Consider the following 12,769-nt stretch of genomic DNA (forward strand, 5'->3'; position numbering starts at 1 on the left):
CAAAAGAGAAGAAGAAGTGCGAGAAAAAAATCACAGAAAAATTGTGGAGGAAATGAGAAGAAAAAGCTGGAAGAATAAAAGCTCTGAACTGAGAGAAAGGAGAATTAAAGGAAGAGACTGAAGGTGTATCACCGGGTACAATTTCTTTTTGCGTCCCTTTGTAACAGTGTTCCTGTTTTTTATTCAAAACAAAATTACATATTTGTCCTTTTATTGTAATTTTTCTGTTAACGGAGTCATTGTTTGGGTGGAAAAGGTAATTAATGTTAGTTAATGGTGGAAAAGTGTTTTTGCACCAAACCTTGGGTGGGAAAGGGTGATTACTCTTTAAAAAATAAAACCTCTTTAAAAGGAATTTCTCGTGAATAAGGGGAGCCAAACCAAGGAAGAAATAGCAGAGGGTACCTTGGTCTTTATTATAAGACCTTCGGACAATCCTATGATGCCTCATGTACCAAACAATTGAAAATGAGCTATCCAAGAAGATTAACTTCATGATTGTATTTTATAGGGATATAAAATCAGTAAATGTATCCAAGTAACGAGTAGCAAAAACGACAACGTATAGTTACTGCATCTTCAAAGAAATACCTGCGCCCATTTTTGTATGCATCAAATCAAATTTTGAATCACAACAACAACGATAATAAACCAAGAACGGTGGAACGAAATGTACTGGCACAAGATTTAATGGCGTGTATTTTGAGAAGCAAAATGAGAACGCCAAACAGGTGAGCCATGTCACCAGCTAATCTGAATGTCGAATTTTTAAAATCTTCAACACTATCCAGCACTCAATTTTGTTCGATGAGAAGACAGAGGGGGGATAAAGGAAGTAGTAAATCTCGGATAAAGTTAAAGTTAAAAACCTTGTTTTTCATGAGTAACAAATAACCAAACCAAAATTTGAAATACGGTGACATTAAGGAGATTCAAAAGTTACTATAATTTGAGGGGTTATAGAAAGGATCAATTCTTCAAATTTTTTTTTATTGTGATATAATTATATTATATTTCAATTATTAATTATTAATTAATTAATTAATTAATTATCAATTCTTTAATCTATCGCGGCGTTACTTGAAGAAGACAAAGACCCTGACCCCACTTTTTGAAAATGAAAACCCACAATTCCTATCTCACCTTGGCTTTTAGTTCCCCAGCAAGACAAAAATAAAATACCAATACGACAAAATTCAGAAACACCTTCAAATCTTCCATTAATTATTTGCTCGCTATTCCAAATTTTGTCAAAGCAATTCATTATTAAAAAGTAAAAAAACTAACACGAGAGAGAGAGAGAGAGAGAGAGAGAGAGAGAGAGAAATGTGACAAAGCTGTTTCCACAAGTTTTCTCCTCAACCAAACAAGATGATAAGATTTTGTTTTTTCAGATTAAAATATGTCAAGTATTTCCAAAATGAAGCTATTGCATAAAGGACAGCTTCCCCTCTGCACCCGTAATTCCCTTGAACATAATCTGCAAAAAGTATGTCCGCATGGTATGAGCGCCGCACCTTTATGCCTCACCATGCACACGCAGCAAGTAGACTCCACACCTGCTGATTCTTCCTCTTCCTCTTCCTCTTCTTCTTCAAAACCCATTGTGTCTAACAAATCAAGCAATGACATCCCCGCCGCCTGCGGTTCTTCCGACGCCGCTTCAGGTTCCTCGTCAGTCCCAGTAGCGGCTTCCTCCGCCCCCGCTGCTTCTTCTGCTTCCGCCGCCGCTGCAGCAGCAGCAGCCTCCGCTTCTGCGGCCTCTTGAGCTGCAACAGCCTCTCGTGCGGAGATCGCCTTCTCTTTCGCCAATGTCATTGCCAGCCGACGATTTTTCTCCCGCGCAACTTCAAAAGGGTCCACGTACGGCTCGTCGGATTCGGACGACGGCAACCGCGTCGAGTTGCCGCGGGACATCTGTGGTCTGAAGCTACGAGACGGCGGAGCTTCACTAGGCATGGATATATCCGGCGTATCATCATTTTGAGTCGACTCGGTCGGAATTGCACTTGCGGCAAGCCTAGTCGAGGTCCGGCGCATGAACTGAGGTCTGGAAATGACAACTGGATCTCCAGGCTGAGTTGACTCGCCCAAATTTTTGGAAGGACTTGTTTGTAACCTGACCGAAGAGCGCCGAGAAAGCTGGGAGCCATGATTGCCACTAGGCAGGATAGGGATATCCGAAGCTGGAATATTTACACTCGAGGTCCAAGCAGCGCCGGCACGCTTCATACGGAGACGATCTCGAAAGATTTGCCAACTACTCTTGTCTTTGTGATCAACGTTTCTGTTAACGGGGTCTTCGTCGCGAATCATGTCAACAAGCCTGCGGCCTGAAGATGTTTCTGGCGGAGTTGGGGGCGGAGGCGGCTCCACAATTCTTCCATGAGCCAAGACGGCGTCAAGAGTCAAGCCAGCTAAATGGTCACGCCGATCTGGCGTAGCCGACATTTTGGCCCAAAAGCGAAAGCCTCCTGCTGAGAATACCACCAAGTTCTTCCACTTAAACCAGAACTCGCAGAATTCGAGAAAAATAAACCTTATGATTAGCACCGAAAGGAAATAAGTTCAGAAAATAAAAATAAAAAACTCGGGATTCGCAGATGAATCGATGAATTCATGCATTGGAAGGTTCCAAACTTGGCCATGGAGACTCTATATAAAGTTGAAATAACAATAATAATAATACATAATTAAAAGTACATAAACTAAAATGCATTGGCTGGATACCTTGAGTTGAGAGCAGATCTGAAAACTTTTAAGCCTTTCACTTATTAATCTGTACACGACTTTAGAAACGAAAAACCTAATACAAAACAGAGAAAGTGAAGAAGAAGAAGAAGAAGATAAACATACGCACAGAAATAAATTTCGTTAACAGAAAGATAGAATGAGTTTGATTTGGACAATGGAGCGAGTCTTATGGCTCATTCTACCCAACGCTAGTTCGCTGTGTCTTTACCAATTTGCCATCCCCTGTTTTTATCTGTTTGTGGCCCATCTTATTCCGTGGATACACGTTACAGTTGTCTCTTTATTTTTGCCTAGTCGGGTTATTATTGGCATTCAACTTTTTTGCTATTAATTTATACAAAATTATAATTAAATTTAAAAATAAAATGTGTTATTTCAACCAAATAAAATTCATTTCTTGACCGTAAGGGTATTTAAACGTTAAAAAAAATATATAGATAAAAGAATATAAATTTAAGTTTTTTTAATTAATATTTTAAAATCAAATTTTTAATTAATTTAATTTAATAATTATAAGCTCAATTATTAAATTAAAATTTTATTCTATTTAATATAATTTATTTAATCTTAAAAATAATAATTGATTTAAATAAAATCTCTTATTAGAAAAAAAATCATATTCTTTCTATCACAATTATTCAAAAAAAAAATGTTATATAAATATCACACACGTTAAAGGTTGAACAATAACTTGATACTATTTATAACTCTTCTCAGTATACAGTGTCAAATATATATTATTTGTTTATTTATTAATTGTCATTTTTTTATTATTTTAAAAATAAGAATTTAGATATATTCCTTTTCACTTTATATAATTATATTTCTTAATGCTCAATAATTCATTAATTTTGAATTTGGTATTAAATATTTAATATTTCTTCAAAAACATTACAACTTTAAATAGATTTAAAAAAGTGTTTGGATGGAGAGTTAGGTGTTTCATCCAAGTTTACAACTCTGATGTACGAATTAATCGAGTACTTGTAAGACTGGTGAGATTCCCTTCTTTTAAATAAAACGACAATAAGTATCCAACATAGTTGTTTATATCAATAAAAATGTTTTATATATTTATATATTTTATATAATTTATGTATATAGATTATATATTATTATATAATTAAATAATTTTAAATTAAAAATAAAATAATATTTAATTATATAATAATATATTATTTATATATTATAAATATATATAATATTTATTATTATTATTATTATTATTTTGGTTATATAGCAAAGCTAAGATACCATTCTTGGTAAGTGAGAGTGGCTTGGCGTTGTCAACTGGTTGCCCACCATGCAATCTCTTTCTCATGTAATTTCTAACAATATGTTATTTTGGGGTATGGACGAAACTATAATATTAATGTAACACCTTTCATTGGAACCATTTTCTTGTTGATGCCTTTTCTACCCGTTCTTATAAGGCCAAAAGACTTATTCCCACCAACATTTGGTTATTTTCAAACTCTTACTGACAAAACTTGGGCGATTCAAATATTTACCTATTATTAAAATTTTTATTATGATTAAAAATAAAATTATTATTTAATAAAATATTATAAATATTAAAATTTTATTCTATTTCTCTTTAATTTAAAATATTAACAATTTCTTTTCATTAATAGTTTTAAAAAGTTATATTTTCTCTTTTAAAAATTAATTTTTTATTATTTTTCAACGAATTTTGTTGTCTCTAACTATATTCTTTCTCATCTCCCTTCATGCCATGAGATAGATTTGTCATTTTTGTCTAAGATAAAAACCATTGTTTCATCTCAAATAAATATTTATTGTTTTTGTATGAAATGAAGATAATTCAAACAAAAATGATTTTGTTTTCCTCTATGACAAAACCGAAAGCTAACAAAACAAATATACATATTGTCATTTTCATTATGGTAGTAGCTATGGCTAGATTCGAAGTAAGCTTATTCGAGCTCGAAACGAGCTTTGTTTGAATGAGCCTGAACCCGAATACAAATACGAGCATGAATTTTAAGTAAAAAATGAATACGAGTCCGAATCCAAACACCAGTTAAACCAGCCAAGTTCGGTTCGCCAGCCGTTCACTCGAATGAAAAAAACATTTAACTTGAAACAAACAACATTGTTTGTTCCTTGAAATACGAGCCTAAAACCGAGCTGTTGTGCCTAAAATGTGAGCTCAAAGTGAACCTGAGTCTGAACACACGAATCCGAACTAAGTGCAAGCTGAGTCTGAATACTAAAATTATGAAACGAGTCGAACACAAACATATATTTAATGCGCTTGGTGAGCCTGAGCCCAAGCCCGAGCTCTGGCTCATTGAAAACGCGCTAGACCTTGTTCAGACTCGGCTCAGCTCGTATCCAACCCTAATAATAGCTTAACAATGAAATATTTGATTCAAAACCTGATGATAATTTTAGAAGAAAATAAATTAGAGTTTACTAATTTATATATATTTTTTATAAACAATAATTCCTAATTATATTTGGACATATTTGTGGACACAATGGTGAAAAAGGTTGTTAGATAGATGACAAAGTACGTGAGGCTTGAAGGCATGAGTATAAAATGATAAATAATTAAATTATTCCTCTTTGATATAGAAAATCATATAAAAATTATTATTATTAATATCGTGTAAATGATTTTGAGTTATAAGTTATACGTTGTGAGTTATAGTTTCCTGCGAACAACGGGCATTGATGCTACTAAATTTTGGCCAAACGACTATTTCCACCCAGGTTTGGTGCAAACTGTTTTCTCGCTTAGTAATTTTTTAAAATTTAAATACTTATTTTTTATTAAATTTTATTATTATTATCAACATAAAATTATTATTTAATTAAAATATTTTAAAAACTATAAATCTATCATATTTTATCATTATTAAATTTAAAAACTAACAATTTTATTTTACTTTCTCCCATTTAGGATTTAAAAAATTAATATTTTTTTTTAGAGTTTTTATAACAACTATCGATGGTTTGAGATAATAGTGACAATAACAATTTCCGTCCCTCTTGACTTCTCTCTCAGTCATTGTCAATTTTCAACCACCATCAATCATCACTAGCTAACACATAAAAAGATTAAAATCTCTTTGCCACTCGATAAAAAGACCAACATCTTTTCATTGCTTGACGAAGAGACCCAAATCTAAGTCTCTTCGTGTGATGGGCAGTAACGATTGATGATGGTTAAAAATAGACGATGACTGAGAGAAAAACTTAGAGTAAGGAAGAATGTCATTGTTGTTGTCATCTCTAATTGTCGATAGTTGCTATAAAAACACTAGAAAAAAAATATTGATTTTTTAAATTTTGGAGAAAAATGATGACATAAATTATTAATTTTTAATCTTAATAAAATAAAAGGTTAGTTTTTAAACTTTGTAAACTAAAATATGATATATTTATAACACTATAAATATTTTTATTAAATAAATTGGTGAGGCCCAGTTCATAAAATCAGACCATCATTAATCATTACCTGTTGACACGTGGGATCCAGATCTCCGCGGCTTCTCGATTCTTCCACTGATCGACTGGTTCACAATTTCTCTCTTTTTAAGTCTTCGATTCGTTTTCTTTTGATTTGACAGCACAAATAAACATCTCTCTGTGTTGGATCAGCACAGGTGAATTGTCAGAGCTATTGTGATCTTGCTCCTCTCAATTACATAATCATCAATGTCTCATATCCTTCGATCGATCGATCGATCGATCGTTTGTCTCCTATTCTCTCTTATGTTTCCTCTTATTTGTTTGAGCAATCAAATAAATTTTTTTCTTAATATTTGTTTTTGTAAGATTATATTTGTTTCATTGTTTGACTTTAACTGAAGCGAACGCGGTAACCAGAGGGATAGAGACCGGGAAAGGGCTCAAGCCCGGGCGGGCCACAAGGGTAAGCAACCCAAAGACGATGGTTTGACTCGTGAGCAACGCCGTGAGAGGTTCTCATTCTTTTCTTAATCAAAATCGGTTTACTTTTGCTTGAATTTGTTTACTTGATTATAAAATTTATTAATTTACAGAGATGCGAAAGCATTACAAGAGAAGGCCGCTAGAAAGGCGGCTCAGGCGGCCGGTGGAGCGATAAATGCCGGCAGCGGTGGAGGGAAAGCCAATAAGAAGTAACTGTGAAATAGGGAGGTGTAGGTAGTTAGTATGGAAGTTGTTGTATTGTGTCAGGTCTGGGTTTCTGGAATTGGGAGTTTGATGCTTTTGTTATTTCAACATGGATGTTAACTTCTGAACTCTTTGATTCGTGAGATTTGGAATGCAATTTCTACTTCTGTGCAGTGAATTTGTTTTCGTCATTTTAATTAATCTAAAAATATATATATCAGGAATAAGCACTTAGCATTATAATTTACCAGCTAAAGTGTTTTCGTAATTTAGATTTTATTATGGCCAACGACTATTTCCCACCCAAGGTTTGATGTTTCTCAAATATCCATCATTTAACTATGGAAATATCAAACACCCATCTATGAACACTTAAAATTAACGGTGGTAAGAATAAAATCGTTATTTTTTCTATAATATTAAAAAATAAACTAAAATATAATCTATTTTTGTCCTCCTAAATTTTAAAAACTAAAATTGTTTCTCAGTCTAGGTTTTAAAAAATGATAGTTTCACCCTGAGGTTTCGTTTTGAAATCTTCGACGATATTTTCGGTTCCATTGCCGATGACTTCTCCTTCTCGAAGCATCCTTTCTTTTTGACAATCTCTTTTCTCTCATTTGGACGCTCGATCGTCTTCTCAGATGAAGACGACAGCTTCAGCTTCGTCTTCGTCTCCTAAGACTTTTCCGACGTCGATCGGACATCCAAATGAGAGGAAAGAGATCGTCAGAAGAAGAAGATGCTTCGGGAGGGAGAGGCCATCGGCAATGGAGCCGGAGATGTCGTCGGAGATTTTAAAACGAAATCCTAGGGTGAAACTGCTATTTTTTAAAACTTAGGTTGAGGAAAAATTTTAGTTTTTAAAGTTTAGGGGGACAAAAAGAGATAAAATTTTTAGACGTTAGAGTTTTGTTAAATTTAACCGACCATGGGTGAGTGTTTGGTGTTTTCATAGTTAAAAGGTAGATATTTGAGAAAACATCAAACCTTGGGTGGGAAATAGTTGTTTGGCCTTTTATTATTAACTAAAGGTGTACCCGAACCGTGATTCCTGAATATGGGATGGATTTAATGCTCTAAATTAATAGCGAGGATCTAGCAGATATTGCTGCAATGTTGTGAGCTTTGAATAAACGAACCAGACAATGCTAACTTGAGTAAATATCATTGAATGAATATTCAATTAAATCGTTTGGTTGCGAAGAAGCAAACCAATACGGTTTGCAGGCGCCATCTGGCCTGGCCAGATTTAAGTCATTGGCGGCAGCGTTTCTTCTGGCAGGTTCATGGATGCGGTTTGGAACCACAGCAAACTGTGTCCACCTTCACTCCGCATCCAAGCTTCCCCAGTACCAGCCCACTGTCCCTCAAAACTCAAAACCATATCCATTCTTCCCATTGCAGCCAATGCCACACAGCTTCCAATTTTTAATAGCTTATCGGTCTATCCCTCTTTGGTTTATGCTCTAGGCCGTAAATTTAAACATGAAAAAGGATATGAAATATGGTCAATTATCCCTAGCTCCATCAAACACAAGGTTCAGCCCTGGTCCAGTTCTTGTGCGAGATCTTCTTACAATTATTTGTTTTATAATTACGTCCAATCTCTTAATTGAGTCGTTAACCAATGGAAAAACTGAAACATTGCTAATTTCTCTGTCTGTCTTTCATAAATAAAACACATTTTTAATGATAAAAAGGGGTTTATTTCTCTATAGCATTCACACTCACGTAAAAGAAAATATAGTAGAGATCGAAATGGTCACCGGTCAGTCGAATAGCTTTATATCCAGCCGACGAAGCGGTTAGGTTATCCCAAAAGCCCAAAACAATTATGCCTCACAACACATGTTCAAAAAATTAGATGGTTTTCTGCTTTCTGGTTCAAAAAATTGATCAATCTGGAGAATTATCCACATGGCCTTCCTCTCCACCTCTACCTCCACCTATCCATATTCACCGGCGTTTAACCGGAGACCGATGAATAGCATAAACGCTTTCATAAAACATCCATACCCCACCCTATATCCAAACCCGAAGTTGAATTACGTCTCTCTGTCTCTTCTAACAACTCCACTATAGAGCAAAACCAAAAAAGAGTAACCCGAGATTTGAAGAAGCTAAAGAAAAGAGGGGCGAGAGAGAGAAAGGAAGAGATGAACAGGAAGATAACCTTTTGCTCTCAAAGCTGTCATTTAGTTAATAGCCTTAACTTCATTTTCCACGAAATGGTTAATTGGGTTTACAAATTAGCGATTTGATAGAATTTATGTTTCTTGTTAATTTCTTTTATCATGGTTAGTTAGTTGCGGTTAATTTTGTGATTTGGTTGAATTGAGTTTGGAAGAGAATTTAGGATCACTGTGTCAATTTGTGGATATCGAAATTACGTGCCAGCTGCATTATCAGAAGAGTCGGTGTGCTCTGCAAAAATACACAGAATCCTGTGAACTGTTGGAATATCATATTTTAGTGTACTTTTTTTTTGGAGCAATTTTATTCTCTGAAGTGGAAAGTTCTATGATTTTTTTGAGTGTGTGGGTGTAATGGCTGTGCTAACTTTTTTTATTACCAGATTTTTGAACTTCTTACTGCGTGAGCAGCTATGGTACAAGCCAAATTCTGGTGTATACATCAAGCTGCTTGTCATGCTTGGAAAATGTAAGCAACCTGAAAAGCCCATGAGCCCTTTCAATCCATGGTTGCTGAATGCCGTGATGTGAACCATCAATCCTGTACTGCTCCTCTGTCCGCATATGGTAGGAGCAGTCACTTTGATGAAGCATTTTTTTTCTCCTTGAGCAGATGAAGAGCACTCCCTGACTGTCATCTGGATGTCAGTACATACTCTATTCTCATCAAATCATGCCTGCAGGTTTCTGCCTTCAATAAGATGCAAGCTTTGCTTTCTGGCATAGCAACTTAGGTAATCATACTCGAGACTGTCGCATGCAACACCCTCATTGATGCCTATGGGAAGACAAACATGTATATCTTTCCCCAATTAATGTTTCACCATTTTGAATGCTATTTATTGTTAATGAGAATCTAATGGGATGGTTCGGAGTTACCTTTATAACTTTGAAATAAGCTGATCCTCTCGGGATAAATTTTATTTCTTGGATGATAAGTAGATGAATTGCATTCATCACTTATTCTGTTTTCATCAACTACCCAATATCTATATTGATCCTAGCTTTGCTTTTTCCAGTTCTACAGAAATGGGGAAAAATATCCTTTCAGTCTTCTTTCTCTTTTCTTGTGTGTTTTTGGCTATTAGATGGAGTACAGTGGTACAAATATATGAGAAAAGTAATTCATTCTTTCCATTTCCTGTAAAGTTTGCAGAGATGGAATCCGCACTTGTGAAGATGCTTGGTGAGGAATGTGAGCCTGATGTTTGGACCATGAACTCCACTCTAGACTTTGGCGACAGTGGTTAGATAGAGAGCGTGGAAAAATGTTATGAGAAGTTCCAGAGAGCTGGGATTGAACCCAGCGACAGTACTTTCAATGTACTTCTTGATTCATATGGAAAAGCTCTGAAATATGAGACAATGAGTGCTGTCATGGAGTACATATAGAAATACCATTACTCGTGGACCATTGAAATCTACAATTATGATAGACGCATTTGGCAGGGCTGGGGATTTGAAACTGATGGAATTTTTATTTAGGCTAATGCAATCGGAGAGAATCAAACCGAACTGTGTCACATTGTTGCTCTCTTGTAAGGGCTAATGGAAAGCCAGGAAACCTGAAAAAGTGTGGGTGTCCACGATTTGCTAAGAATTCAAATGTAACTTCGGTTTTTTTAATTGTCTAATTGATGCTTAAGGGAGGTCGGGATTCCTGGCAGAGATGAAAGGAGTACTTGAGATTATGGAGTAGAGAGGCTGTAAGCCCGATAAGACTACTTGTAGAACCATGGTTAAAGCATATTCAATCAATGGGATGACTAACCATGTGAAGGAGACCAAAGATCTTGTCAAGTTACTAGAAGAGACTCATTTGGGGATGAATAAGCTAGATTTCTGAGATGAAGAATTTTCACAAGTCAAACATCTCTGAGACCCTATGTAGATTCTAAGCTTGTGAGTTGTATTCTTTATGTGTAGTTTAGCACAGATAAACAGACTGTAATATGAAGCATCGATGCATACATCTTTTTCTGGGTTATTCAAGTAACCATGTCATTCAAATTTTTTATTTTGAAAGGTGTGCACAGATATCCCATTTCCACCTTACTAAAACTCAATTAAGAAAGTGAATCAGTTTCAAGAGAATTGGATATGGGTTGAATTGATGACTAAGAAGATATAGCGACATGTTGAGAAGGGTTTAGGGCGAGAGAGAAGGAGAGCCAGGGGTCGGTGGTGACAGGTGGCAGGCGTATGGAAAGATTTGAGGCATTGTAGGCGGGGTTGCCCCTGTACTTGGGTCCAATTTGGTATTCAACACTTACTGTGGTGGCAATTGAAGGTCCAACAATAACCACGATTTTGAGAATTGTTTGCAGGCTTTTTGTTAGATCCGACAAAACCAACGGGTTACCATAACGTGTAATTTATGACTTTTAATTCTATTTGATTTTAAATGGGAAAGATGGTGAAAACACCGGCGTTGGTGTGTTACCAATTACCAACCTGCAATTTTTTAGAATTAAAAAAAATAAGTAGTATTACGTGTATAAATAATATGTTCAATTTTATATATAAATAATAATAATATATTACCTATAATTATATGTATTTAAATTAAAAAAAATAATATTTAATTATAAGATTATATATTATTATTTGTGTTTATAATTTTATTAAAAAAATTATGGGTGAAAAGTATTGGTTACTTGGAATGAAAACAGGAGCCAACCAAGTAGGTTCTGGTAGAAACTTGTCAGTGTAGCTTCCAGTTTCAGTTTTGATTCCAAATTCAGCAGGGTAATTAGACTCATTGACCTATAATTATGACAACCCAACGCATTGTTGAGTGACTATGGTGATAACATTTGAAATTTGAGAGGCTAACGAGACTCTTTAAGAGAGATTGGTTGTGAAAGCTACGAGAAATTGTGGTATTGACGACAAACTCTTTCATCATGTGACAAAACTTGTTTTGAATCTAAATTATATAATAAGACCACGTCATTTTGTTTTGCTTATATAATTTAATTTTAATGTAAAATAATATATTTAAAACATATAAAAATAATATTATTTTATTTATATATGTGAGCCTCGTGAGCGTATTAATTGAAGTACTCTGATGTTAGAGTTCGAACTTGTCTTATGATTGATGTTTCAAGCACGAATTATCGAATTGACAATCAAACTTGACTCAAATCTCCGGATAAGTGAATCTATGGTCTTATTTGGTACATAATTTGGCAAACAAATCGGTTGAGAAAGAGACAAATAAAAAACCAGCAATTATCCTAGATCGTTCTTGACTACTGGGCTATGATACATTCAATTGGCCTTTGTTGTCTGTATCATAAAAAGAAGTGAATTTTTTAGTAAAGTATGGAGCCCAGATTGTGAACTGAAAATGGGAAATTTCCCCTCTCCACAATCATGATTTTGTTGCATACTATCATATTAAGGCCAATCATTCTTAATAATTTAACCTTGTCTCATGTGACTTATTTTGAATCAATAGAATGAGTAGTTGATTATAAAAATAGCAGTAGTGGGTGCTTTGTATTATTTAGTTTTAATAAGCATATTATATGTTATTGTATTACTGATATATAATAATAATTAAAAAAGCAGTAGTTTACATACCTAATTAATAATATTAAAAAAAAAAATTATATGTATTAGTTTTGAGTATTTAATCAGATATGATTTAGCTAATTCATCTTCCAAGACGAAGATAATGTCTT

The 12,769-nt window shown here is 34.5% G+C and overlaps 2 protein-coding genes and 1 pseudogene across 5 annotated transcripts; 2 read left to right on the plus strand and 1 right to left on the minus strand.

Annotated features, from left to right (window-relative positions):
- Positions 1-1,195: 1,195 nt before the first annotated feature.
- LOC123222678 lies at positions 1,196-2,932 on the minus strand. 4 transcript variants are annotated; one of them, XM_044645578.1, is made up of 2 exons: positions 2,731-2,932; positions 1,196-2,474 (listed from the first exon to the last, which is right to left on the minus strand). In XM_044645578.1, the coding sequence occupies exon 2, from the start codon at positions 2,449-2,451 to the stop codon at positions 1,396-1,398; it is 1,056 nt and encodes a 351-aa protein (XP_044501513.1). In that variant the 5' UTR covers positions 2,452-2,474; positions 2,731-2,932; the 3' UTR covers positions 1,196-1,395. The 4 variants fall into 4 exon arrangements, with proteins under 4 accessions (XP_044501513.1, XP_044501514.1, XP_044501512.1 ...); XM_044645579.1 differs by having other exon boundaries at positions 1,196-2,477; XM_044645577.1 differs by having other exon boundaries at positions 1,196-2,502.
- Positions 2,933-6,321: 3,389 nt separating this feature from the next.
- On the plus strand, positions 6,322-7,055 carry LOC123222975 (putative SERF-like protein). The gene is made up of 3 exons (XM_044646010.1): positions 6,322-6,448; positions 6,602-6,707; positions 6,789-7,055. The coding sequence occupies exons 1-3, from the start codon at positions 6,442-6,444 to the stop codon at positions 6,889-6,891; spliced, it is 216 nt and encodes a 71-aa protein (XP_044501945.1). The 5' UTR covers positions 6,322-6,441; the 3' UTR covers positions 6,892-7,055.
- A 1,078-nt stretch (positions 7,056-8,133) lies between these two features.
- On the plus strand, positions 8,134-11,069 carry LOC123223043 (annotated as a pseudogene).
- The last annotated feature ends 1,700 nt before the right edge of the window (positions 11,070-12,769 follow it).

Source organism: Mangifera indica, chromosome 8, assembly GCF_011075055.1.
Source record: "Mangifera indica cultivar Alphonso chromosome 8, CATAS_Mindica_2.1, whole genome shotgun sequence".
Taxonomy (NCBI): Eukaryota; Viridiplantae; Streptophyta; class Magnoliopsida; order Sapindales; family Anacardiaceae; genus Mangifera; species Mangifera indica.

Bases quoted from the DNA above. Each gene is read 5' to 3' on its own strand.
- LOC123222678 (XM_044645578.1), bottom strand. From the start codon at position 2,451: ATGTCGGCTACGCCAGATCGGCGTGACCATTTAGCTGGCTTGACTCTT.
- LOC123222975 (XM_044646010.1), top strand. The intron at 6,708-6,788 runs GTTCTCATTCTT...ATTAATTTACAG, and splicing joins CGTGAGCAACGCCGTGAGAG to AGATGCGAAAGCATTACAAG.